The 26049-nt window shown below is 36.3% G+C and overlaps 3 protein-coding genes across 4 annotated transcripts in view; 2 read left to right on the forward strand and 1 right to left on the reverse strand.

Annotated features, from left to right (window-relative positions):
• The window catches only part of Trpgamma (Transient receptor potential cation channel gamma), a 38794-nt gene extending 27924 nt beyond the window's left edge, over nucleotides 1-10870 (forward strand). Inside the window, exons 16-22 of the mRNA XM_066289722.1 lie at nucleotides 7672-7713; nucleotides 7769-8075; nucleotides 8130-8301; nucleotides 8351-8526; nucleotides 8574-8800; nucleotides 8858-9014; nucleotides 9070-10870. Coding sequence (XP_066145819.1) covers nucleotides 7672-7713; nucleotides 7769-8075; nucleotides 8130-8301; nucleotides 8351-8526; nucleotides 8574-8800; nucleotides 8858-9014; nucleotides 9070-9266 — 1278 coding nt within the window. The 3' untranslated portion in view covers nucleotides 9267-10870. The remainder of the gene's footprint in view (nucleotides 1-7671; nucleotides 7714-7768; nucleotides 8076-8129; nucleotides 8302-8350; nucleotides 8527-8573; nucleotides 8801-8857; nucleotides 9015-9069) is intronic.
• A 424-nt stretch (nucleotides 10871-11294) lies between these two features.
• LOC136342905 (uncharacterized) lies at nucleotides 11295-24330 on the reverse strand. 2 transcript variants are annotated; one of them, XM_066289165.1, is made up of 6 exons: nucleotides 24294-24330; nucleotides 22738-22850; nucleotides 16978-19183; nucleotides 15833-15960; nucleotides 15425-15551; nucleotides 11295-12206 (listed from the first exon to the last, which is right to left on the reverse strand). In XM_066289165.1, exons 1-5 carry the CDS (start codon nucleotides 24313-24315, stop codon nucleotides 15447-15449), a joined length of 2574 nt encoding a protein of 857 aa, XP_066145262.1. In that variant the 5' UTR covers nucleotides 24316-24330; the 3' UTR covers nucleotides 11295-12206; nucleotides 15425-15446. The 2 variants fall into 2 exon arrangements, with proteins under 2 accessions (XP_066145262.1, XP_066145263.1); XM_066289166.1 differs by lacking the exon at nucleotides 24294-24330 and adding an exon at nucleotides 23404-23731.
• LOC136342906 (kielin/chordin-like protein) lies at nucleotides 12119-16822 on the forward strand. The gene is made up of 7 exons (XM_066289167.1): nucleotides 12119-12257; nucleotides 13258-13408; nucleotides 13463-13655; nucleotides 14498-14685; nucleotides 14748-14929; nucleotides 14986-15672; nucleotides 16577-16822. The coding sequence occupies exons 1-6, from the start codon at nucleotides 12249-12251 to the stop codon at nucleotides 15097-15099; spliced, it is 837 nt and encodes a 278-aa protein (XP_066145264.1). The 5' UTR covers nucleotides 12119-12248; the 3' UTR covers nucleotides 15100-15672; nucleotides 16577-16822.
• Nucleotides 24331-26049: the final 1719 nt, after the last annotated feature.

A 26049-nucleotide genomic window follows, 5' to 3' on the forward strand; every position in this document is an offset into this window, starting at 1 on the left:
ATAAAAACAGAAGCTTCCAATAAAAGCATTGTTACTATGAAATAAAGCACCAAGTCGTTCTCCAAAGAAACTACTGAGAAGCGAAGATGGGTCGATTTTTTGTCATATACAGGGTGTCTACGCGAAAAGTTCTACACTCTTCTAACTTTCTAATATATTGAAATAGAAACATTTTTTAACAAAAAGGGTTTGAAAGGTCATGTGCTTTTCCAAGATTATCAGCAGTTTTATACAGGAGGTTAAATAAACGTATGCCAAACCAATATTGCATTTTCTGAACAACTAAGTATTACTTTTTTACGTATTTCAATTTTCGTTTTATTACGAATTCAACAATATATATAGGTCACACTTCAAACTTTATAATTATATTGAAAAGAAAAATGTCGAATATAATAAATGACATCAATCGAAGTGATATGATAAAAAAATTATGGAAGAAACTTCGAACAATGCCTGTAAAATAATAACAAAAACAAAAAAGCAAGTTTATTCGGCCTTATTGTCATTGTATTCAATTTAATTTAATTTTAATTTTAATGATTAATATTAATTATACTTCTGTTGAGCTGAAAAATAAATATTGGGTTCAGCATCTTTCTTCTTCAGTATATGCCATTTTTCATAGAAAATATTGGTTATAAACGCAATAAACTATTGAATTTAATTTTGAGAAAATCAGCCATATTGTTTTCAAAGCTGAACAAGATATATATGTAGAACATCGCCGTCGAACTACGTTGTACCGGAGTAAATTCTTGTAAATATTTAAAAAATTACAAGATTTTCGATATAACATATATATCGTCGAATTCGTAATAAAATGCAGAATTTAAATATGTAAAAAAGTCATGTTTAATTGTTTAAAAAAATGCAATGTTGGGTTGGCACACTTTTATTAAACATCCTGTATAAAACTACTGACTATCTTTAAAAACTACATTCACTTTCAGGTACTTTTTGCTAGATTTTTTTTCCTATTTGAATATACACTCACTTTCACATGAAATGCACCACCCAGTAATACTAATAATTAAGTCTTGTAATTTTGGCAAAATAATGCTTCATAATGGAGTGTCAAATGATCAGACTTTCAGTAAAAAAGGAAGAATGCTAGTGGTTTTTTTGTCATTGACCTTTTGGATTTTTTATTCAATTGTAAATAAATAAAATAATATTTACATGGAAATATCAGTTTATTTTGTTGTTGAACTGTGAACAAGACATCTCAAAATGCCCCCAGTGAGACAGCGTCGAAATTTTTCCCACATTTCGGATTTGGATAGAGGGTGATTTATCGACATGAAGGAGGGTCGACTTTCTTTTCGTTAGATTGCCCGAAGAATGAATCAGAACCACACCACGATTGCGAGAATATGGTCTTCATGGTCAGAAGAAAGGGTTCAGCAACATCGTCCAGCTGGACGTCCTCCCCGTAGCAGCAATGCACGTGAAGATTGACTTCTTAGACTCATGGCCATTGGTGATCGATTTCAAACAACAATGTCTGTTGCAGTAGATTGGATGGGAGCTCTAAATCATCGAGTGTCGATGGTAACAGTTCACAGAAGAATTTCGTCTTTTGGCCTGCATTCTTACCGCCCAAATCTACGACTGCCACTAACCGCCCAACACCAAGCTTCCAGATTGGCCTGGCTTCAAGAACGAGTTGATTGGAGTCATGAGTGGAACAATATCGTCTTCAGTGACGAGTCGCGATTTTGTTTATGGATCAATGATGGTCGTAGAAGAGTCAGACGATACCGAGGTGAAAGAAGGAATTTTCAATTTTGTGAAAGGCGCCACGCAGCTTTAACACCTGGTGTTATGATCTGGGGTGCGATATGTGTTGGTCGAAGATCTTTTCTTGTGTTCATTCCAAGCACCCTAAACGCACGTCGCTACATTAACAATGTTCTGAGACCAGTATTAGTACCCTTCATGCAAACTTTACCAAAAAGCATTTTCCAACAGGATAATGCAAGACCACTTAGTGCGAACATTACTCGACAACATCTGGAAGAAGCACAATTGAAAATACTGCCTTGGCCTGCACGGTCACCGGACCTATCGCCCATCGAACAATTTTAGGACATGATGAGTCGCCGTCTTCGAAATTTACCAAGGCCTCCAAACAATGTGGATGACCTACATCATCTTGAGGTAGCATGGAATGAAATACCCCAGGAGGATATTGATCATTTGTTGCAAAGCATGCCGCGAAGAGTACGTGCTTGCATTGCCGTACGAGGCGATGTCACTCATTATTAATTTTTTAATTAACAAATGTTGTATCTTTTTACTGAAAGTCTGATCATTTGATACTCCATTATGAAGCATTATTTTGACAAAGTTACAAGACTTAATTATTAGTGTAGGCTTTTCTTTTCGTTGTCTAGGGTGTTTATTTACAATTAGGATAGGTAACAATTAAAGGCTTAAATGGTAACTTAATTAGATGAAAGAAAACACTCGCGTTACTTAGTTTACCGTTCACTCGGCACCGTTCCCGACCAGAGAGAGGGCCTCCTTGTCCAAATCTTAAGTGCCCCCCCCCCCCCCTTGGAGGTAATGAAACAGTGTCGTACCCGAAGTAGAGGCTTGCGACCGTTACCACATCTGGCTGCTGCGATCCAGCACCACGAATCATTCTTTGTTTGAGCCCTTATTCCTTGGTTCAAACAAAGAGATGTTCGCCTTTTGGGTTTTTTCCGTGACCCGAATTCTAGGACGTTGCTGGGAGAATCCAGCAACATGCGAGAATCACTCCGACCGCAGGTACGGTACGCATGGGCGTAACATCAGGGTACGTCACCTTTTATTCCCCCCCGTTCTTCTTATTCTACTCTAACTAATACTATCTAATCTAATACACAAATTTTCCCTGCGTGCATCTCGACTTGATCAGACCGTATTGATTGTTTAGAAAATTAAGCGTTCTGAGTAGCGGATCCTACATTAGTATTACTGAGCGGTGCATTTAATGTGAAAATGAGTGTATTAAAAAGCTGAGAGAGGTGGGACTTTTCGCGTGAACACCCTATACATACCACCCAACCTAGCTCTATTAATGCAACGCATTGACTAGAACGTAATAAGACTCGCCAAATTATACTACTGAAAATTTCTACTTTTATCTATCTCATCAAAGAATCCTGAAAACATATTTAAGGTTTTGAAGCAGGTAATATTAGGAGAAGATGTTTTAACTTTGCGCATGGCCTACATAGAATGCAGTTAATCAGCAAATTATTCAAAAATGCTAGATCAATCAGTTTTGAGCCAATGATCAAGATAAAGATCATGTTCCTTTAAACGTAATTAGGGAATTATTGCGATACAATGCTGATGTTTTCGTTACTGCGTTACTGGATGTTGTTAATTTATTAAAAATAATGAATCCCAACATTGTTTGCACGATAGCTAATATCAATTTATAGAACCAAGACATGCAGACCAACGATGTTAATAAAGGGGAAAATATGGACAGTGAAGACAATGAGGATGGTCACATTGAAGTTAGAAATGTAATAACTGACGCGGAAACTATACAAGTTTCTAAACTAAGCTTTAGGTTGGGCCAACAGAAAAGAAGAATCATACACGAATATTTTAGTTCTTCATAGATTACGGGCGCAGGCATTGGAAGAGAATGCTCGCCAATTTACACAGATTAAAATTTCAAATTGTTTTTTTCTAATTAAAAAATATTTATCATATTATGTTATATACCGAACGATTCAAGAAGTTAGCTCGCCCTTATAACTTTTTTTTTTAACTTAGAAAGTTGAAATTTGAAGAGAAGCTATATGAGAATAGAGAAGAATTAATTATCATTAATGAAGTTTATCTAGCACTTCCGGTTTAATCGGAAATCACCTCAATTATCGATTTTTAAACGTAATACCCTATAAGATTTTACTTTTTTGGAATCTAGAGGTCATTTTTAGTGTAAAAATATGTCATTTTAAAAATTATATTCTTTTTTGTGAAAAAATAAATTAGCTGTTAGTATTTGGAGAATGTCGTCAACGGCCTTTCCATGCTGCGCGACTTTATGCGGAACTGTTTCCACTTAGAAACCATCCAGACCGCCACTATTTTCAAAAATTAGTGAATGAAAGTAAAACGGGAAATGAAGAAGAAAACTTTATTAGGAGTGAAGACAAAGAAATCGATGTTTTATTTATGGTAGACGTTAATCCAAGTACGTCAATTCGTGAGATAGCTCTAGAATGTGAGATTAGTTATTCGTCAGGACGTCGAGGTTTGAAAAAACCTCTATATTTTTGTCGTTATCCGCAAGTGATTAATTGAGGTGCTCAAAATGACCATCTTGTTGTTCTCGGCAAGCAAAAGTGTTTTGACTGTTTTCCTCATAACGTTGTCTAATTAATTTGGGGTAATATTTATCGCCCTGCAAACTTTTTCTTCTAATTCTTCTCGATTATTAGAAAGGGCGGCGTAAACTTGTGCTTTCATATAATTTAATGAAAAATTTCTACAAGTGGAAATATTTTATACTTTTGTTCTACCCTTTGGAAAGGGGCCGTAATATATTCCACGACCAACGTATTTTTTTCTAAATTTGAATGTGTTTAACGTATTAACGTTCAGTTCTAAACGAACATACGTTGTGTTTGAAATAAAAAAATTCAGGAAAAAATAGCCTTTCAGAAAATCGCAAAGAGTCGCCATATTGCCATTTGAAAAACGGAAGATAAATGGGAAAAATTGTTTTTCGGTATTTAGATTGCTTATAAAAAAGCACCCAATAAAATGACATATTAGTGTTTTTCTCCATAATTATAGCCTAAAATTGAACGCAATACATATGCCTCAGTGGCGTAGCTCGACATGAAAAAAAAACACAAAAAAATATATTTTGTGAAATGACATATTATTAGCCTAAAACGACGTCCAAATTCCAAAAAAGTAAAAATATATAAGATATTACCATTAAAAATCAAAAGTTGAGGTAATTTCCGGTTAAACCGAAATTGCTACATAAACACCATTAATGTTAATTATTTCTTCTCTATTCTCATATAGCTTCTCTCCAAATTTCAACTTTCTAAGATTAAAAACAAAAAAGTCACAAATGCAAGCCATCTTCTTGAATCGCCTCGTATATACTGGGCTGCTACTTGGTGCGAGGAGGTCCAATATCTCAGCCAATGTACAATTTAAAAGAAAAAGTTTCCTACAAAAGTGGTTAATATGTAAAAGGTGTGTTAAAATTATTTTTAAGTCGTTACTTCTGAGGTCAGTTTATATAATGCACTCAATTTTTAAAATTTACCATTGCTGATTTTTCCGAAAAAATCTGAAAATTTTGAGAGCTGCAAGGTCCCACGGGAATTAGTGCTGTGCCCTAAACGTTGTCAGTTTCTAAATCGGCCTTCTGGAGCTCCAAGAGGAGTTAATAAGCTATGTTTTGATGCATTTTAATTTGAGAAAAATGTTTCCACAATTATCAAAATATGTCTCTGAAGTTGCATGGTTTCATACGTCTATAACCTGATATGTTCCAGTTGAACAAATTTCAAATGAAATATTGTAATATTTTCAACGGAATTGTATTCAGAATTCACAAATTTACAAATTTTATTAACATTACCCTATTTTCAAACCCAACCGTTTCTGAATTCCCAAAATAGTTCCCTTGTGACTTCTAAATGTTTTGATAGTCGCATCGGTGACAACTGTCAACAGCAGCTGTCAATAGACAGCTGCTGTTGACAGTTGTTAAGTATTCGAATTTTTTGATAAGTTGGCCCAGTTATTGAACAAATGCATTTAAATCTAATGTAAATTTTGTAAAATATTATAATTTATGACAACTTGGTTGAAATTATTTGTTATTTGACTTAATTACTGTCGGTGTCATCAAAACACTTAGAACCAAGGAACTGTTTTTGGGAATTCACAACTGGCTGCGTTTGGGGACAGAGCAGTGTTGATAAAATGTATAGATTTTTATATTCTGAACACGATACCGTTGAAAAAATTGGATTATTTCACTTAAAATTTATTCAACTGGACCATATCAGGTTATTGACGTTTGAAGCCATGCAACTTTGGAGGCACATTTCGATAGCTATGGAAAAATTGTTCTCAAATTAAAATGTGTCAAAACGTAGCTTATTAACTCCTCTTGGAGCTCCAGAAGACAGATTTAAAAGTTGGTAATGGTACGGGCACAGCACTGATTTCCGTTGGACCTTGCAGCTGTACCAAAATTTTCAAATTTTCCCCGAATAATTCGGAAGCCGCAAATTTTAAAGAGTGAAGGGTACCTTACATAAACTGATCCTAAAATTTAACGACAAATTCTAAAATTGCGAAAAATTAGGATGATTTCATTAAAAAAAAAAAATCTAATTTGTTACTGTCGCACTTCTACGGCTTGCCCTGTAGATTTGAAAATAATTTTAAAATGCAGACTTTTCACATACCAAAAATTTTTGCAGGAAATTTCTTCTTCTAAATTGCACATTTGTTGAGATATTGGACTTTCTGACATAAAGGTGACTCCAACTGAATCACGAATCTTTGGAGTTTGTGAAAGAGAAAATGAACTAAGAAGAACACAACGAACTATAAATCAGTTTCACAGTGAGCTTGGTATTTGTCTCTATAGAATAAGATTCGTAATGGACTTTCGCTGGATGCAGATCTGAAGCCATAGGACTACTGAGAAACCCACAGTGCGACTTATGTATTGTGGGTTGCCTTCTTTATTTTCGTTTTTCTTATTTAGCAAACTCCATGGTTCAGTAGGAGACTGTGCTAATCTTGCCAAATACACATGCTTCACTCAATCTCATTATTTTCGGTGATATTCGAGTTTGGTCCGGATCAGAAGACAATAAATTAAATGCTTGTTTTATGCAACCCATAATGCTCTATAACCGCGATAAGGTTCATATAGAACAGAGACCTAGTTCTGGGTTTGCGAGTCCCGAAGGGTCCCTTCGCTACGTAACATTTACTATATGAACGTAGCGGATTGAGCTTCAGTTTGATGTTCAATGGAGCTATTAATATTCACGACATCAACGTAGTCAATGCTTAGTTTAAATTATGCTATTTTTGGCAAAGCGCTTAAGGCATTCACACAAACAAATTTGCAATCTTGCGTATACCGAGTTGCCTATTATGCCCTTTTCAACTTAATTCATTCTGCAGGGTTGTAGCATTAAATATTTTACATTATTTTTTTAACTGAATTTAATAATCGTCACTCACTCACTTTTTGTCGTCAGAGACTTGAGACGGTTTTAATTAAATCTCCATCTCGTATAATTTAGCGCCCTTCGCCTCTATAAGCAAATTTTAGTTTTCATTTTACCGCTTTTCCTGAAATCTCCCCAACAAGAGGTCTCACTTGAGGCCTTCGGTCTGGAAAATTTTATATCATTTAATATAAACTGGAGGTTGATGAAATTTACATATTTTAACAGGACGAGAGGTATTTAAGGGTTGCGTTTTCGTAGCTTTAGGGAATAAACGAAAATGTAAAAGAAAAATTAAGGATTGAATGTTTGGAAAACGTCCACTTTCTCGTCTTAATAAATCATGTCCCCGTATCCTCTAACAATGTTATCAAATATTTCCAGCCTTAACTCAAAACCGTCAGCTAAACGGTCAATTTATAATTTATTGCAGCGCAAAGTCAAGCAAGCGAATGAGCGGGACTTCAGGTATCAGGTTAGAAACTCCTCGTGTTACAGTAAGAAAAATGTATTAAAGTTCGTTTTCCCAGAGCATTATGCGAAATTTGGTCAGACGGTACGTCACAGTAGAGCAGCGAAAAGCGGAAAACCAAGGGGTGACTGAGGACGATGTGAACGAGATCAAACAGGACATCTCAGCGTTTCGTTTTGAACTAATCGAAATTCTCAAGAACTCAGGCATGAACACCAGCACTGCCCACAGCGGTTTGGGCACTGGCGGCAAGAAGAACAGGCAGAAGGAACGAAGATTGATGAAGGGTTTTAATATAGCTCCGCAACCGTCCACTACATCGGCTGTGCTTCCCCCTGTAGCCGAATTCATAGCCTCCCTTCAAGGTAGCTGTGAGTGATAGACTGCTGATACGTTGTAACTAAAAGAAGTTTAAATAGGTCATCATCATAGTGAAGGCCATCACCACGACTTTTTCGGTTCGACGTTGTCCGGAATTTTCAATTCGAATCCTCGTAAATTAACTCAGCACAGCAGCACGGTCTCCTCGAGCCAGGGCAGCATTAACGAAGGTCAAGGGCACAATTATCACCATCACAGAGGCATTGGAAGGTACAATAAAACAACAAATTTAGACAGAGAATTTGAAAACTTTCTACAGATTACACTTGAAAAGAAGTCACTCGCACAAGCGCAAATGGGGCACTTTGATCGAGGCGGCCAAGTCAGGAAAAGTGTCCAGGCTTATTGGGAGGTCCAGATCGGAGGACTCCGTGTGCAATAACTGCAGAGATAATGGACACAGTCACAGTAACAGTCCTGCTTCAGAGGAGAATGGTTTGCGTTAACAAAAAGTTAAAAGTTTTACGCTGTAGAGTTTGAAGTGTTTTTTCCAGGATCTGCCAGCGGATCAGACTCGAATCCGAGCATAGAAAACGCTAGCAGGGATCAGGAAATTCCCGAGCCAGAGTTGCACGGACTTGCGCACGGTCTGGCACTTTTGAAAAAGAAACGAAAGAAATTTTCTGCCTCGAGGAACACCAGTCCTGTGGTAGCTCCCACTAGTTCCATCAGCGAAAGCTTGACCAAAAAGATTGTGCCTGTAAAGAAAGTAGGTTATTGTTTTTCCCCCTAAACGACTTAATTAACATTCTTTTAATACGGTCAGATGCCTCAAGCTTTAAAGAGAGCTTCCAGTGTGCCCACTCGAGTTCCTGCTTGCAATCTCCTCCCGATATCTCGTCATGATATCACTCAATCCCAGCAAGATTCAGTTGAAGTTCCGCCTGCAGCACGGCCAGTTTTGAGTTCCTCCAATACCGCCGGTATGTTTTCCTATTAATTGCTATTCCAATTTCAACATTTTCCATGTCCTAGAAGAAAGCGTTACAGCGGCAACTGTCCCCGCCGAAAACGATTCTTCTCGGGAGCCGTTGTTGCATACGTCTTCTTCTAGTAATCCGGCCACAGGGTCTACTCAAACTCCGGACGAGGAGTTTAAGAACGGTTCGCAGCTGTTAACGAAACTGCCCGGAGTTATACCGTTGGGAGGACATAATAATGCCGGGTGGCTCTAGTTGAATCTTTACTGGAAAATAATGACACCAATTTCGATTAAAATCGAACTGTTATTATGAGTAGTTAAAGGCTCATATGAGCGAAAATAACTCACTTTTATGATAGAGAATTTTAGGTAATTTTTATATGTACGTGAAGTTAAATCGGGGCCTTCAGTGTAAACATTAAAGTCTTTTACTTTTACTTACTGATACTTTTGGTGCATGAGAAAATTTTAAGTTTTCAGTAAGGTGAGTGACAAAGCAACAGATGAAAATACATAATATAAAGCTATTAAATCAAACTTGAAACAATATTTTATAGAATAGAACGTAAGATTTACACTTTAGGAGGCAATTTTGGGCAAAATCATTCACATCAATGCATTGTAATAAGTTTAATCTAACCTAATGGTAAGTCTATAACTTACCCTTACGTTATCACTGCCGATCTAAATATATTTTCAAATATTTTCTGGGTTTTGACACCGTCGCTCAAAAAAATTTTTTCTTGACGTGTCCTCTGCATCTTCAATGGACATCATCAAAATTGAAGATTATCAGAAATCTGCGGATTAGATGTGATTACCATCCGTAAAAGTCTATTCTTAAATATCATTTTTTACAAATTGAACTGAAAAAAGTTATGTTCTCTTTCAACTTAATTGGTATTTGTGTAAACTTTTTCTAGAAAAAATTATTTCTATTCATCGAATCAGCCTAGATATTGCCTCTCCGTAAAGGCAGACTGTTAACGCTTTCGTGGTCGGTCAAATATCTCCGTCGTATTTATATCGTGTGTAAAAATGGAAAATCACTTCGTTCATTAGCTCCTCGTCTTTGATAATGTCCGCGGCAGATCTAAGCGAAGGAAAGTAATTTCCTCGAACCACATCTTTAAAACTCGAGAAAAGGATATGGCATTCTTCTAAAAAAATGTTTTCAAATAATTGCACAAAAGTGCCTCCAAATATATCGTGCCTTTATAAGTTACTCTCAGTTAAATCATAAACGTATCTTTTACTAGATACATACGATATACCAATATCCGCCATGTGTACCCGACTTTGTAGCTGTACTTTGTACCACAAATGTAGTGTATTTTTCGACACGTGATACAAAACTTGAAAATTCACCAAATTTAGATAATAAAGATAGGAAACTTTTTAATAAGCGTAAATATGTACGGAAATAGAATATTATATAAACACCATAATTAGGATTCGTTATACTTATTAAAGTTTAAAAAAGTGTAATTTTCGTCCTCTTTACACATGAACCACCAAGAGGACAATTACTATACCCAGTAACATAGTCTTTCGTAATGATAAGTATTAGTTAAATAATTTCGCCAATTTGTTTCGCCAGCAAAAGCCATTTAACGCACAATTTTTGTAAATGGGGAGTAACTGACCTGTCAGTTTCGATTATGGAAGTTCCAAGTTTATTTTATCTCCTTCATGCAATAGTTAGACGGGTCCAAAAGCTTTAATTATTATTGCTTTTCTTGGTGGTAATGTCTGTTAAACCCCTAACGAGGCTTCCTAAGGTTTAAGTATAAATAAGAAATATTTTAAATTAAGCATATACTTAAGGTTTTTAATAAATACACGTTAAAAATTCAATGTCTTTGTTTTATTGATGTTGGGCATTGGCGATATAATTAATTACTTACTTACCTTTACTTCATGCTCAGTGAATGTGAGAAATAAGTTGACTGCTACTGAACTTTCTTGAATGTAGTATATCTTATCAGGAGTACAGAAACAACATTGGACCATTAGGAACTACATATACCTATTCATATTTCTGCATTCCTGATACGAAATATTTTCGAAAGCCTGTTCAAAGCAAGATTTTACTGAACACTTAATATTTTTTTTAATTAGAAATGCAGAAATGCGAAGAGGTATATTTTGTTCCTAATAATTCTTTTTCTCGATTCGATTTTTTAAAACTCATAAATGGTGCAACAGCAATAATGAAATCTAATGAATAGCGCCTCCACCAAAATGTCCAGAAGGATGACTTTGATAAAGAAAAACTACATTACACATGCAAAAAGTATTATATTAAAAATAATTCAATATTATAATATAAAACTTTACAATACGATTACAGGAAAAAGACTTTGGTTAACTTGAAGTTATATATTTTTTGTGACACATTGACTTTTGCCATCGTAGAATTATACACATAGAGAAGATTTCAATTTCTTAAGAGTTAATCTTCTCTATTTTAACAATATATAAGTTAACATTTATTTATAATATAAAAGAACGCATTAATGGCTTAAACTGCTTAAACACACATCGCATAAAAAAGAGTGCTATGACTAGAACCACAGACCAAAACTCACAATCTAAACGTTAATTTTACGGTATAAATAAATAATAGTGTTAACCAGCAAATACCTACAGTAAATAAAATACTATGTCCAACTTCTATTATTGATATTACACAGCAAAACCTACAAAACCTTACAGCATTGGTACATAACGTTTCATCATCGCTTTTTAGCGAAACAAATCTTATGATCTAACACCGAAAAGAAATATCATAACTAATCAAAATTTAGTGCAAAACATTATTAACCGGAAGCACAATAATTGGTACATAAGCAATTTACGAGGATAAATATCTAGAAGATTGAACTGTACAGAAAAACCTTCACCTTTTTGTCCAGCAGCACCCCCCAAATACATTTAAAATACAATCCTAAATCTCCCAGACTATCACCCATGAGGGAAAATCGCCTGCAGGATCGATAGGGCTCGAGTTTGCGCTTAATGTCAGCTTTGGACAGGAGGTTAAGCTTTAAGCTTCGGCAGTGTCGGACTGTGCAATCGTATGGCAATTATTGTTTTGTTGCAGGAACGCCATTCAACCGTGTTGCAGGAGACTTCGTTATGTGCTCTTGATTCAGTTGTCTTTGCTCAGTTACACGACTGCCTTGTTTTCCTGCAATTTTTGGGAAATTTCAGTGTTGTGTTTTAATTAAATATGAATATGGTAAGTTTTGCATTTGTTACATATCAAGTGGGATGGGCACTTAAAGAGTTATGTATTATTATGTATAAGATGGCAAAGGGACGTAAATATTTTTTTAATTTTCTCTGAACCAGCAGCATTCGATATATTTTAATATCGGAGCCATACAATATAAAATTACCACGTTTAAAGTGTACAGCATACCCTAATTCAAGCATATTCGCCACTTAAAAAATTAATAAAGGCGTTCTTGTTTCGCGACAAAATGACAGGAAGAACGGGCCACTCGGAGTAAAAAAAGTTTCCCGACACAAACGGGAAAACTGGAAAATACGTTTAATAGACAAAAGAAACGGCAGACGAGAAAGTGCTTGTGGTCTTTTTGCTCCAGTCCAACGCAATAAATCGCGTTTATTCGGGACGTGGCTGAAGACAAAGATCGGGGATTTGTTATCCTTAAAAAGAAAAAACGACCGTTTGAAGGTTTAATTTGAGATGTAAAACTGAGCGAAGGAGCGATCTTAAACCCGCAGAATTATATAATTACGCTCCCCCTAGAAGCGATAAATTTGTGCAGGTGACGCCGTCTCATAGACGATTTGACATTCCAAGCATTGACACGTGGGACACCTTGATTGAATAAACTTTTATTCAGCTAATTTGGAGAGAAAAAAGTTTTTCTTTCCAAAATCAAAAAAGATTTAAAAGACTACTAAAACCAAAAACAAAAAAAAGCAATAAATCGACCATGAAAGCGGATATTGAGAATAAATTTGGGCAGTATGATCCGTTTTTTTAGGGTTTCGTTCAATCGTTTATAACGATTTAGAAGTGCAAATTATATTAATGGCGTATTCCAATTGTTTTATATTTCAAATAGTATTGTTTGATCCGATTTGAACGTCCTACAACAAAATAAATCGATAACCAATCCTATTCATGTTGTCATTGGCACGTAAACCTTCATGATTAATGTCCTACATAAATCTGAAAACATCTGAACCATCTGTCTCGTTTACAGGGCCGAATCTCCATAAAACCTTTCTTATTATGGATGTCCTATTGCCATTTCTTGGTCGCTGTCCAAACCTTAAATCCGTCAGAGAACGAGATCGCCCATCCAGAAACCAAAAGCCATCCAAATCCGAAGCTCCCAGCCAGCGAAATGCCTCGTAAGTTGATGTTGATGTTCATGAGAGGTAACAGCAATAAGTTTTTGTTCATAGTTGAGGTGGACATTTTGAATTTAATTAACGTGACCTACAAGGACCCGGGAGTATCCCTGGTCGAAGGACCTATTCGCAAATTTCCAGCGTATAAATTTCGGATGACTTACGGAAATGGGCCATTGACCCATTCCAGCACAGTGGCAGAGGCAATGAATAACAGCAGAGGGTTCACTGTGGTATTCTTATATAGGTAAGAAACTTGCTAGAAGTAAAACAGAAAACTTTTATAATCATATGCTTGGGTGAACACGGTGGAACAAAATTTTAAAAACTATTCTACTACTTAAAAAACAATAACTTTTCCCACTGCATGTCCTATTTCACGTTAATGTGACATCCGTGGCGAAAGTCAAGAGGAGAGTTTCACAAATAGACGAATGTAATACGCCAAAAATTTGCATTAATATTATTGATAAATCATTTGGGAATTAAAAATAAACGATATGAATGTATGAACAATCGGTAACAAACAAATTTAGAAACTTACAGACATTTTTTAAATCTAAATTTCGCTTAAAAAGCCGTAAGATTGGGTAAACTTCTGAATCTGTCCTCGAATATCTCATTATTCGTAATGTAATGAAGTTTTGTAAAGGCAACTAGACGTACATAATATTTTACTTTACTCATTCGTCCAACACTATTTTTTGCTTCAAAATGCCTCACAAAGATGATAACTGAGTACTCACCCGATATTTGCTCATATTTGGCAATCAAGTTTACATTTCTTTTTCATCAGAAAGTAACTAAAAATACTCCAAAACTCTAAATAGTAAATTACATTTCGCTTATAAAAATAAATTGAAATTTATGAAGCTAAATGGCCAATTTCCACCGCTTGTCTAAATACAGCGTCATCTATGCAAAACAATTGAAATTATTATCATGGCTCGTGACGTCAGATAGATGCTAGAACTGGATGTGTAAATATCTCATTTTTAAAATAACGTCTAGTTTTAAGGCAGTACTCCTGCAAATTACAAAATTTTTAGATACCTACGAAATTAGGGATTGTCAGACACGTATTTCTAGGCAACAAAGAAACAATTTAGGCACGTTGCTCTCCCTACATTCTCCCGGGCGGTTAACTCCGTGGTTTCAGCTGACCTCGAATTCCAGGACCGGGGTTTTGACGCTAAAATACCGACTTCGCAACTCGAACAAATTGAATCAGATCGACTGGAGCTTGCCGAGGCACCACAGAAAATCCCCTTTAGCTGGTACATTAATTTATTACCGTTGCTATTTCACGTTTATAGTGATATAAAATTTCGGAGCTTAGCCTGGATATGGCTTTCGCTCTCCATGGATTTCCAAGAGGACCTCATCCGTCTGGACTTGGATTGCGCCCCTAGTTTATTTGAACCGATCCCCAGCAGGAAAACCTCGCACTTTCAAGTGGGAGTTCCGAGAGATGCTTTAGTCTACTTCAGACAAGAACCAGGCAGAAAGAAGAAGTTTTTGGTATATAAACAAAATATGAGATTTTCATAAACTTCAGTGCTAATTTAATTAAATAGGGGTCGATGCAAGTGGCCAAAGTTGTCCCCTATGTCAGCCACCAGAGACTATGGAACTGCGCGGAGATAGCCTCAAATTTAACTCCGGAATTCCAAAAACCACTACTGCAATAAGCGCTCCTCTCTCTTTTTAATACTCAATTTTTTACATTATAAGATTATAATATCTTGAAGGGAACTAAGTACCATTGTTTAGTTCATAAGCCCGTTCGAAGTTGACTGTGAAGAAAAATGTTTCTTTGGCAGCTGGTAATGTTGGACCTCGGTCGAGGAGCACATCGCCAGAAGGGCCAAAAAACTAGACATGTGATATTATAGATAGCCAACGAACCCGTATTATTACGTACGTAATAAAATTGATAATATCATGTATTTGGATAGATATTTTTAAGGTTTAATTTATCGTATTTGAATAAAAATACTTAATATACACACTTACATGCTAGAGACTGAGCCCCTCCTCATGACACTGAGGCAGAAATCCTCACAGTGCCATTGACGTTCCCATTCGGCAATGGAGTGGTACTGACAGACCTAACAATCGGAGAAGTACCCACACTGACAACCTGAAAATTACCGACCATTGAAATAATTACCATTTACATAATTGAAGCAAACTACAGCAGTAGTTCCCCAAGCCTAAGCGTTTACAATAAACATCATCACACGAATCGAGTACTTCCCACGGTACTGAAACCTTAATAATTTCCTAGAGAAGCGGCAGTTTCTCTTTCTAAGCATGTACTATCACACCCGGCAATAATTAAAAACGACTTTGTTTTAAGATTCGCCTCGTAAAATCTCGGTTTTAAATGTGAATTTCTCGTCTGCAGTAGATGCATCTTACCTTGGAGTGCCCCCCAAGAGTTTCCACAGTGGTATTTGGGGGCGCTGTGTAGGGGGCCATGTCCATGAGACCGAATAAGGGGTGTCTCGTTGTAGGTTTGAGGGTTGTGGTCGTTTCCAGGTTATTTACTAGAAAATTGTTTATTAGTGAAGGGAGGAAAATATATCAAAAAATAGTAGACACATACAATCTCTATTTCATATACTTCTCACGATTCATCAGCACATTTAGCACCAAACAAAACATACTCAAATTTTTGCCTACAAGAGTATCTACCACCATACTTCTGGAAAACCAACGATAGATAATGGAAGAACCGACTGTTCAGCACCAATATAAAATTAATGAATTTATATATGTTCATAATAATATAATTCGAATCAAAACCGCAAGTTTATTCGATTGAATTTAAAGAATTTTTGGCGACACTCGTGTGCTTAAAGAGTTTAAATTAGAACTCTATTTATCTGATTTAAGAGATTCTCAGTTTTGAGTATTTTAAAAAAGCCTTTAACAAGTTCTGAGTGGTTGATAGACCACAGGATTTGTTTCTAAAATAAAATTCTGTTGAGTTTGAAAGGAGAGACTACTCGAGGTTCTTTTTTAACGTGTTCAATCAAGCGAGGTTATGGTCGATTCCTACTCAAGAGGAGCAGGCTGCTTAGTCAAAAAAAAAAATAAATAAATAAAGTAGATGTATTTAACTAACATTGATTGATAAAATGTCCAATGGTTAAATTCCAGATGCTTTTGCCGGTTTTACTGAAGAAGTTGGGACTTTCGATCGAGGAAAGCAGTGGCAGCGTATTCTCAACAAGGTTAAACAAGCACAAAACGACTTTAAATGATGCCAAAGAAGATTCTAACTAATTCTAAATGAATGGAACCACCTCTATAAGTCCTGGGGCATTATTCAACTAAAACATGTGAGACTGATAATGTAATTTTAATCCTAACTAAATCGACGAATAAAATTTTTAATCAACCTACGTAGCCCAACATTTCATTCGTACTCTCACATTAAAAGATCTATCAAAAAGTACAAGTGGCTACATTATGCCTCAATTATGTTACTCAACTTATACTCCACTATTACTTTTAGCCCATCATCTACTAATACCATCAGATGTAGAACAAATACTTACTTATATGAGGCCATTCGCTGTAAACTACCTTAATGGGCTTAAGCTTCTTCTCAACCTCCTCACTAGAAGGCTCAATCCTAACATCAATCCTCGTCATTGTAGTCACGTTATTCACCTTCCCGTTCTGAATTTTTGGTGCCATGCTGTAAGCTGTAGCTGGAGTGCTGGTGAGATGCCTCACATAGCTTTGAGGCGTCACCAAATAAACCTTTTCATGTGTGGAATTGCGCAAAGTCACCTTACTTTGGTCCCAGGAGGACTTCGGAGGACGACGTACTATAAATCGCACACTGGCGGAGGGTTTTGCGGTGGTTGAGTCATCGTCACTGGAAATTAGATTCTGCTGAATTTCCTTACTGATATAATCCTTTTGGTTACTATCAGAAGCCAGAATGTCGTTGGCAATTTCCGTATAGCCTGGAGGAGTCGTGGTAAAATATTCTCCAGGAATTTTCTTCGTGTGTGTTACCCCTTGGCGCAAATTTAAATAAGCCTGCTGTGTCCATTGATCGATATTCTTCTGCAGTGACGCAACATCAAACAGAGGCTTTTGTTTCGCAAGAAACTCTTTAATGTTAATCACCTCAGTTGTCGATTTCTGGAAACCATGAGCTGGCTCCTTTTGCGACTCCGCATTCCGTAAATCTTCCACAAGCCTCGGCCACCAACTGGAGGCTTCAGTTGTCATGGGAGGAGGCACAAAAACTGGAGCCAAAGTGGTATATTCCCGATTATAAATTGCAGTCGAAGGTTTCTGGTAACCATTCCCAGCAGGGGCTCTCAAGTAAGGCACAATAATCTGTGTCCTTTGAGGGGTATAACTGCTATTCACTGGAGAAAGCCATGTAGATGGGGGTTGGGGCTTTTGACTGACTATCGCATCTGCAGAGGGTTCAACAGTTGCTGAATTAAAATCACCCTGTATTTTCTCGGTATTAAAAATGCCCTCTTGAATGTCCACAATATGGTCCTGAGAGATAAAATTGTGCTCTAACAGCAACTTTTGTATTACCTTACTTTCTATGTTATTATCAAAAGTATCTGAACTTAAATATTTATCATTATGTCTCTTGGTTGGAATCTCTGATGAAGAATAAGTAGTATTAATGTCACTAGAGCTAGTAAACGTATCGTCTACTACTATAGGATTATCGCTGAGCTTCTGCTCAGTTTGGTCAGCTAAATGTTGCTGGTCTTTCACATTTAAATCCAACACTGGAGACTGAATAATATTAATGGGATAATCAATGGAGGCAGTATAGTCCGCAATCCTCACACTAGGCACAACCTGCACATCAGTCAGACCCTTCTTATTAAGCCCATTCTGGATTTCCGCGTTATAGTGCGTTCCAAAATTAGTGAAAATTATATTCCTGTAGTCACTATCACTACCCAAAGTAATTGGCTCCGCATGATGATGCATATTAGCAATAGGGGCCCCATAATTATCAGTTACCAAATCATTATAACTCTCTTCTCTCAAAGGCCTTCCATAGCTATCACTAGGTTGAGCTGGAGGTAAATTGCTCTCCAACGGAAGGGTGTTTATGGCCCCTACAGACATTGGAGGATGAAGCTCTTGAGGCAATCGATTCAGGCGCGTCACAGGAGGCCCATAGTTATTGGATGAAGGCGGAGGGGGACGAATATCGTAGGTCAAAGGGGGAGGACTGAAATTCGTTCTCGGAGGACCGTACACTGGTTTCGGAGGGCCATAAAGAGTAGGTGATGGAGGGAATGGTTTAAATCGAGGCGGCAGCATGAAATCCACAACTTCTCCTATGGGGGGAAAGTTGAAACTGGCCTGCGGAGCTCCATATTGATCGATCGGAGGATGGTAGAGAGCAGGAAACTTCTGGTGGCTATTTGGAGGGAGTTTTTCCCTAAAATGCGGAGTGTTGAACGAATTATGGACAGATTGGGGAGGAAAATGCAGGCTTCTGCCTACGATTGGAATCCAGGGCTCAGTATTGCAATCATAACAACCTTGAAAACTATCAGGGGGAGATAGATATTTGGCTTCTCTCCTCTCACTTGGGGAAGCAGTTAGGTCGAGTCTATTAGACGGTTGAGAGTCAGCCAACAATTTAGCCAAAGCTTCGATAAATTTGTCACTTTTGACAGGAGATTTTTGAACTGGTTTTTCTTCAGCCTGGACAAGGTCGACCACCGACAAACCAACGCAGATTAGCAACGTGAAGGAAACCTGTAACAGAAAAATTGAAATCGGTTCGCTTGCAAGTTAATATACACGAGCAGCTGACGTTTTGTTTAATATAATAACCTTCCTTATCTTCGCGGCTGCTTCTCTTGATCTTGACCTTAAATTTAAAGTGCCGCGGATGCATTCTCATACTGTTCCCATCTTCGCAATTTCCGAGAAGAAAGTTTCATTTATCTTCATCTTTATTCTATCGAGCTTTTGTTTCAAGCACGATCTTGTCTTCGACTGGTAAATGTGTGATTTGCGGGTACCGAAGTGGTTCGTAAAGTAGTATTAATCGATGACAAAATTACAGGCAGCGACGTTACCGACGAGGAAATTGGAAAAATCAATTAGGGCATCAATTAAGCATTATTTAGGTTGCGTGTAATTAAATCGAATAGGAAGCTAATGAATTGAGCAAGTTCACAAATTTACCTTTCGCGTAGATCGTGCGAAACAACTATTTACAGGCTTCAAGCATTGTTCTACGGATAGACTAATAATAATCTGTTTTCATAGTGAAGAAAAGTGAAATTGGTGGGAATCAATGTTGATTTACGGCCATGGAAAATCAGCAAGGTGGTTTAAAACCGAATCCCTAACACTCACAAAATTATACAATGAAACGGTGGAAAATCCTAAATTGTCTTCCTTCTGTATATAACTGTTGCGTGTCATCACGTAGCATAAAGATAACAAGCTTCCATTCTAGATAATGAGCTTGAAAGGAAATGCCATCAGATACCGAGGAAAAGAGAATCTGCCGTTTAATGCATGTAATCGCTAATTTCCGGTGTTTCTCTACCTTGTACCTTGAATTCCTTGTGGAAAGTAAAAGTCGTGCCATTATTTCTGGCGACGAAATTAGGAAAACTATTTCTGCATGTAAGTGGGTATTGGAAGAGCAATGTGGTGCGTAACCTAACGGAATCTTAAATTTATTTTAGCCATTTTTATAACTGTAGCTTACCGCCGTAGTGATTTCATAAATGTTATTAGTCTAGCGCAGGTGCTCTACATTAAAATTAATTCGATAATTTATTGTAACCTTCACAGACTCGAAAGTAGACGAAGATTGCTTCCTGTATTTCAACATCATTAAAGGGAGGCTCCGCTCACAACCTATCGCAGACATCGAAAATGAGCAACAATAAACGTGAATCGCAGAGGTTTCACTTGAGCTAAACCTTCACAACTTGAGCGAAAACTTACGTGAACGAGACAAAAAAATCTTGGAACAATTAATAACTGAATTTTGATGTGGAAGTATTTACTCGATTATTTAGAAGTGAAATTAAACAAAATATATTAGACATTAACAAAACCACTGGCGAAAATTTCCATTTCCTATTGCAGCCACTGGAAGAGTGCATTACTCTAACCCGAAATCGTGCTATTCTTATTCATTTAATCGGCTAAATTAAGGATGAAATTAAACTGTGTTAAAAATATATTAAAAATATATTTAAACTAAAAATAATATCACGCTAAGGAGCCACTACTTAGGTTTACCAGATGTAAATGCAAATGGCTCCATGGAAGTAGTATTCTGATTATATATTAAGGTGTTTTCGTTCTACATTTTAACCTTAACTATAACACAGCTCAGTAAATCTAAGAGAAACTAATTTCATTTTAAGGTTTAACAGAGCTTTATGCATGATCTTTGCGCACTATTAACATTGATTTAAGCCATAAGGCATCCTTAGTCGTACAATTTGGCATTTTTAAATAAAAGCTAAACAGTTAAGTGACTTAGTACTAACTTTATTCAAATAATGAAAATGAGCTCAAATGAAAATAAACAAATAATTACAAATAAAAAATCACGTGACAACCAGCTGCAGCAATATCCAAATTTTAAAAGGATCAACTGAATCCTTAATCAGAAGTGAATAGTTCATGTCAAGTGAACCTTAAGGTTACTCTTCGTCGCCGTAACTTGATCCTTATCCAAATCTGCGTTTTCCTATCGAGTTATGAAAATACCTACTTCCAAATGAGCTGCTAGTAGAACTTCCCTTCGATGGGCGAAATAAATACAAATTAAAAAAAAAATCAAAAATCTTTAAGGAATTAATTTTTTAAACCTGAAAGCTGATATTCAATCTATTTGATTGGAGTTTGAAATAAATAGGTTTGTCGGAGCTCTAAAAAAATGGTAAATGCTCTAAAAGTAGCCAGAAAAATTTTGGATTCATAATTGTAATTAAGCGAACTATTCTTTTGAACGCCACATTTTTGGAAACTCATTACTGGCGCCTAATGCTGGCGCCTATGGCCAAACTATTCGTTTTACCGACCTAAATTTGCAGATTTTCTATGGAGAATTGAAATTGTTTGAAATGCAATACTTCCGTGCACATGGTGTTTCATGATTGCTTGTCAAAAATTCAGGGGACGAATCCGTGAACAATTAAAAAAAAAGTTCATACGAATATGCCTCCATTTTCGCATCCCGTCTCAAATGCAGAGCGATAATGTTTTTTTTGTTTTTTTCCAATAAATCCGTTCCGGCGTTAAATATTTTTACGAAAATTGGGGAACGTAAAATAGGCGTAAAGCCACATCTTTCGAGAGGAAAATAATATTAGATTTCACCGGTGGAGTTCCCATTGACGCCACCCTGAATGTTTGCAACGAAAAATATGATACGCCACTGTCTTTTACTAAAAGTAATCTCCTGAATACTTCACATTTCTGTCAAAAGAAAATCTCTTGAATATTTTTCATCGCGTTAACCGTTGGAAGAAAAATAAAAAGCAACAATGGACAACTGAAAAATCGTATAATTCATTACAATCAAAAAATACATCAGGATTTTTGCAACGAGTGCACGATAATGTGCAAAAAAGGGCCAAGGCATGCATTCTTGCAGGTAGACGGCACTTCCAACACCTTAATTAGTTCTTTTATGAGTAACGCAATGCACCTAATGTGGCCTTGTAGTTTTGATATTAGTTACAAAATAATGTTTTTCTCCTAATGCCTTATATACGAAGCAAAGTGATCAGATAAAAACGCAATATCATCCGACTTTCGGACCTGTATAAATGAGCTATACCCTCTTTCTTACAACAAACCCTACTTGTTTCCGGGGTGTGTGAAATCAATATGCTCTTATCATCAAGCCAACGAAGCTCAACGGGTAAATACAGACACGTACTTAAATTTCGCGTTTCTATGAATATGTAAGCGTTGTCACTAGATTTCACTTGCCGCAGTGAAGATGCAATAAATGAAAAATCATAAATTATTATTCAAACAGTATATCGATTCGGTTGAAATTCTGCGGGATGGTAAGTGGACGTCTGTAACCCACAAAAGGCGATTTCCCTTTGGGACGAATCGGCACGTACGTAACCATAATTGTGATTTCTAAATAACACTGTTTAAGTTTCCTTTCAGTCGGACGACAATAATGACAGCTTTTTTAAGGCTTAATTACTACAACATTGTATTCGTAAAATAAACAATCCTAGAGCCACCCATCATCATTTATAGCCGCGAGCATTAATACGACCTCGTTAAAATCGAAGAAATTGGCTACTTACCCTATATCTAGTCATATTGTGCGTTTCTATCTCTTCGGCATTGTTAATCAACGATAACTCTTTTCTGGTGGAAGATTGACCCGAAACAATTTCCTTTCCTAGGTTTATGGATGCTGAAATCGTGGAAAAATGTTTAATTCTTATTTTGCAACATTTGCCACGATATAATGTCCTCTAATACGTATAGGTGGCTAATCAAATGATAATTACCATATTCACTTTAATGATATATAGAAAGTTCATTAGATGAGGCGAAAAACCAGTGGACGTCGATTAAATGTTTATCAACTGTTAAAAAGGCGAAAGGGAAATAGATCGATCATTCTTGAAACTTTTGCTAATTGGGAATTACAATTTACAAACGGCATGTATCAAAGTCAGCAGGAAAACTAAGAACCGGACTATTAGGATTATAAAATAATTACCAAGTCTAAATATTATAGAAAATAAGTCTTCGGAAGAATTTCTTATGATGGTTTAAACAAATTAAAGAATTTAATCAAATGAAGGTGTCCACTTTCCATATATGGTCCCACTTAAAACGGAGTAAGTAGGTACTTATATTGCCTTTCAAACATAATTTCCCTCACATAACGGCAATTGCAAAGATATACAGAACATAATAGACCAGTTGCGTTGAGGCTCTATTTATCATAAAGTACTCACCACCAGAATTAATCCAAGCACACGTTAAAACAAGCACCAATTCACACCGATACCGCAGAACAATTCAACGGGGCCCCAACCAAGTTCTTCACAATTCAATAACAAAATCCGTGGTAGCCTTCAACTTTAACACTCAATTTGAGCGAAAGCACCGTGAAGAAGATGAGTAGGTACCGCGTCCGCCGGAATACCTACATAAAGAACCAAAAACAAATGCCACGCGAGCTTTCAACAACGTATTGCTGGTATTCCCCCAAAGCCCCTGAAGAAGCGTTACAACGAGTAATGGACCTAAACAGGCCTAGATTTGATTTCTAATGGGCCGTGGAAAAATATGGAGAGTGGTTTTATATCAGACCTTCCGGGGGTACCTGCTCTGAATTTGGTACCGGCATGTGTGTGTCGATAAGGAAACTCATTTGTATGTTTACGAAGACGAATTCGCTTTTCTGTCTGGTATGCGGAAAGTGACATTAGTTGTTTCCGTAAGCTTTTCGATATTTATGAGACTTTTAAATGGTAACCACCATTTTATTATCAGTTAAAACAGCTTTTAGATAGAATTTTATAGCTTTGAAACTGATAATTATCATAACTGTGACTGATCAATTTCAATTCCACCTGCATTTAATTAACTATCTTTGTCTAGCTACTCGTCCAGAATCTGTTATGGCTAAAATGGCAAAATGCCTTTACTGCTGATCAAGAGCATAATGGGGCGGTAAAAGTAAGGAGAAAAGGGCCGAAGCACGTTTATAATTGCATTTTAGCCTTTTTTTGTAAAAAAATTTAATTCGCGGTGATAATTGGTAAAAAACTTCATTCGCACCTTCACACGTTCCTATTAGAAGAAGAGCTATGATATAATAAAAACAAGGGGAATACCCTACTTAGGAACCTCTTCTCAGCCATGGATTTTTTGCCATGGCTAAGAAGTTAAAACTGCCAATATGAAATCGTCGGCTGTTCACTATACCATTACTGCTTCAGTGATTTCTCGATTAATTACTGAAAATTTGATTATTTCGCATATGCCGTAAATCACCAAAAAGACATTTAAAACACGATTTTTCTTTGAAAATTTCACAAAAATTCAAATCCTTTCCGCGATATTACCGAAAAAGATGCGCCAAATTTGACATCTGTCAAAATTAACGGTTGCGGCGCTCCCAAACAAACCGCATTATTGATTTTGACGTCATCAAATGATGATGAATGAAGAGAAAATTTCTGATCATTTTATTTAGAATTTTTCGACGAGAATTATATTTTCGGGGAAGTTTTTTCCAAAAGGTTATCAACTGCATAGACTCATTTCACAACTGAGTCCTCGACATTCCAAGTTTTTTATGCGAAAAGTGAAATGAAACGTCTGGTCATCAGCACATTTGCTCATACATCTAGATTTCCCAATTACTTTTATGAGGATCACATATTTGAATAAAACCGGAATAAATATTCTGTGTCAGTATGTACGTGTTCGTTTTCTAAAACCATAAAATCTATTTGTTTTTTGAGTGAATTATTGAAATCGTCACAGAGTGTGTATGTGAATTTTTAAGCTTTTACCGTTTCGATTGGGCAATAAAAGTTTTCATTACATTCTAGTATTACTAGTTACTTCTATCCCAAGTGTGATTAAATTATTTCACCTCTGGAAAAGTGAGCTTGAATGAGTCTTTACCTAGACCCAGATATAAAATTTTAATTAGCATTCAATTCATTTTTCCCCATCGATAACAGATGTAATGCGTTTGTCGGACATGTGGGTAAAGTAGTGAAATTTTCAATAAAGGAAGTGCGTTGTGTTTTGAAGAGTTAATTACCAGACTTATTTTCGTTCGGCAGCACTATTGACCCAAAAATCCCAAAAAGGAATGCCATTTAAATTGTATTATCAGTCTATCTCTCACAGCATCAAGAGGATAATTTTATTATCTTTTTCATACAAAAACTTTGAAAAATTAATCATTAATTATTCGCTTTCGTCCTTCTTTGCCACTAAATTTAAAATGATATCTCTCTTCAGTCAGAAATTCTCTGGAAAGATCTTCCTCGCATTCAAACTCATTATGGTCATGACAAAACAATCCTACAGGACAGGTCCGAAGATATCTAAAACAAAACCAACAATAGAGAAAATTTCGACCTCATTTAGAACCCACCCTTGGATTAAACGGTTGCCATGAACATCTTCAATGCATGTATAAAACCTGTTCTCATCATAACAGATGAAGGATTTTTTGGTGCAAATTATTTCTTTAGAAATCAGACTGCCAACCTAAAATAATAGCTATTACAATGAATTTTAAATAACCAAAATGTTGAACACTCACCAATGAATGAAGGAAAAGAATTTTTACAAAATAAAAGCAAATAAAATTCATTTTCGTTCAGTTTTAATGCTGAAAAAAAAAGCCAAATATTTGATGCAAAACGAATGAGTTCGGTTAGTTATATACTAAAAACTCTAAAGTAAAATTCATGTATCTACAAAGATCTGAAGCAGTTATTTTAAGTTTGTTTATTATTCAAATTAATGAGGGAAGTAGTGTGTATCTTTGTTTACAATATTTAAAAATCAATTCATTGGTATACGAGGGGATCTTGATGAGTAAATGAGAAAGACGTGCTATTGGAATTTTT

The sequence above is a fragment of the Euwallacea fornicatus genome, chromosome 13 (genome assembly GCF_040115645.1).
Source record: "Euwallacea fornicatus isolate EFF26 chromosome 13, ASM4011564v1, whole genome shotgun sequence".
NCBI lineage: Eukaryota > Metazoa > Arthropoda > Insecta > Coleoptera > Curculionidae > Euwallacea > Euwallacea fornicatus.

Excerpts from the sequence above, each read along its gene's own strand:
- LOC136342906 (XM_066289167.1), top strand. Across the intron at positions 13,409-13,462 it reads CCCAGCCAGCGAAATGCCTC|TTGAGGTGGACATTTTGAAT; the intron begins GTAAGTTGATGT and ends TTTTGTTCATAG. Across the intron at positions 14,930-14,985 it reads GCAGAAAGAAGAAGTTTTTG|GGGTCGATGCAAGTGGCCAA; the intron begins GTATATAAACAA and ends TTAATTAAATAG.
- LOC136342905 (XM_066289165.1), bottom strand. The coding sequence starts at position 24,315 with ATGGCTGAGAAGAGGTTCCTAA. Across the intron at positions 22,851-24,293 it reads GGCTGAGAAGAGGTTCCTAA|CATCCATAAACCTAGGAAAG; the intron begins GTAGGGTATTCC and ends CCACGATTTCAG. Across the intron at positions 15,961-16,977 it reads CAGCGAATGGCCTCATATAA|TAAATAACCTGGAAACGACC; the intron begins GTAAGTATTTGT and ends ACAATTTTCTAG.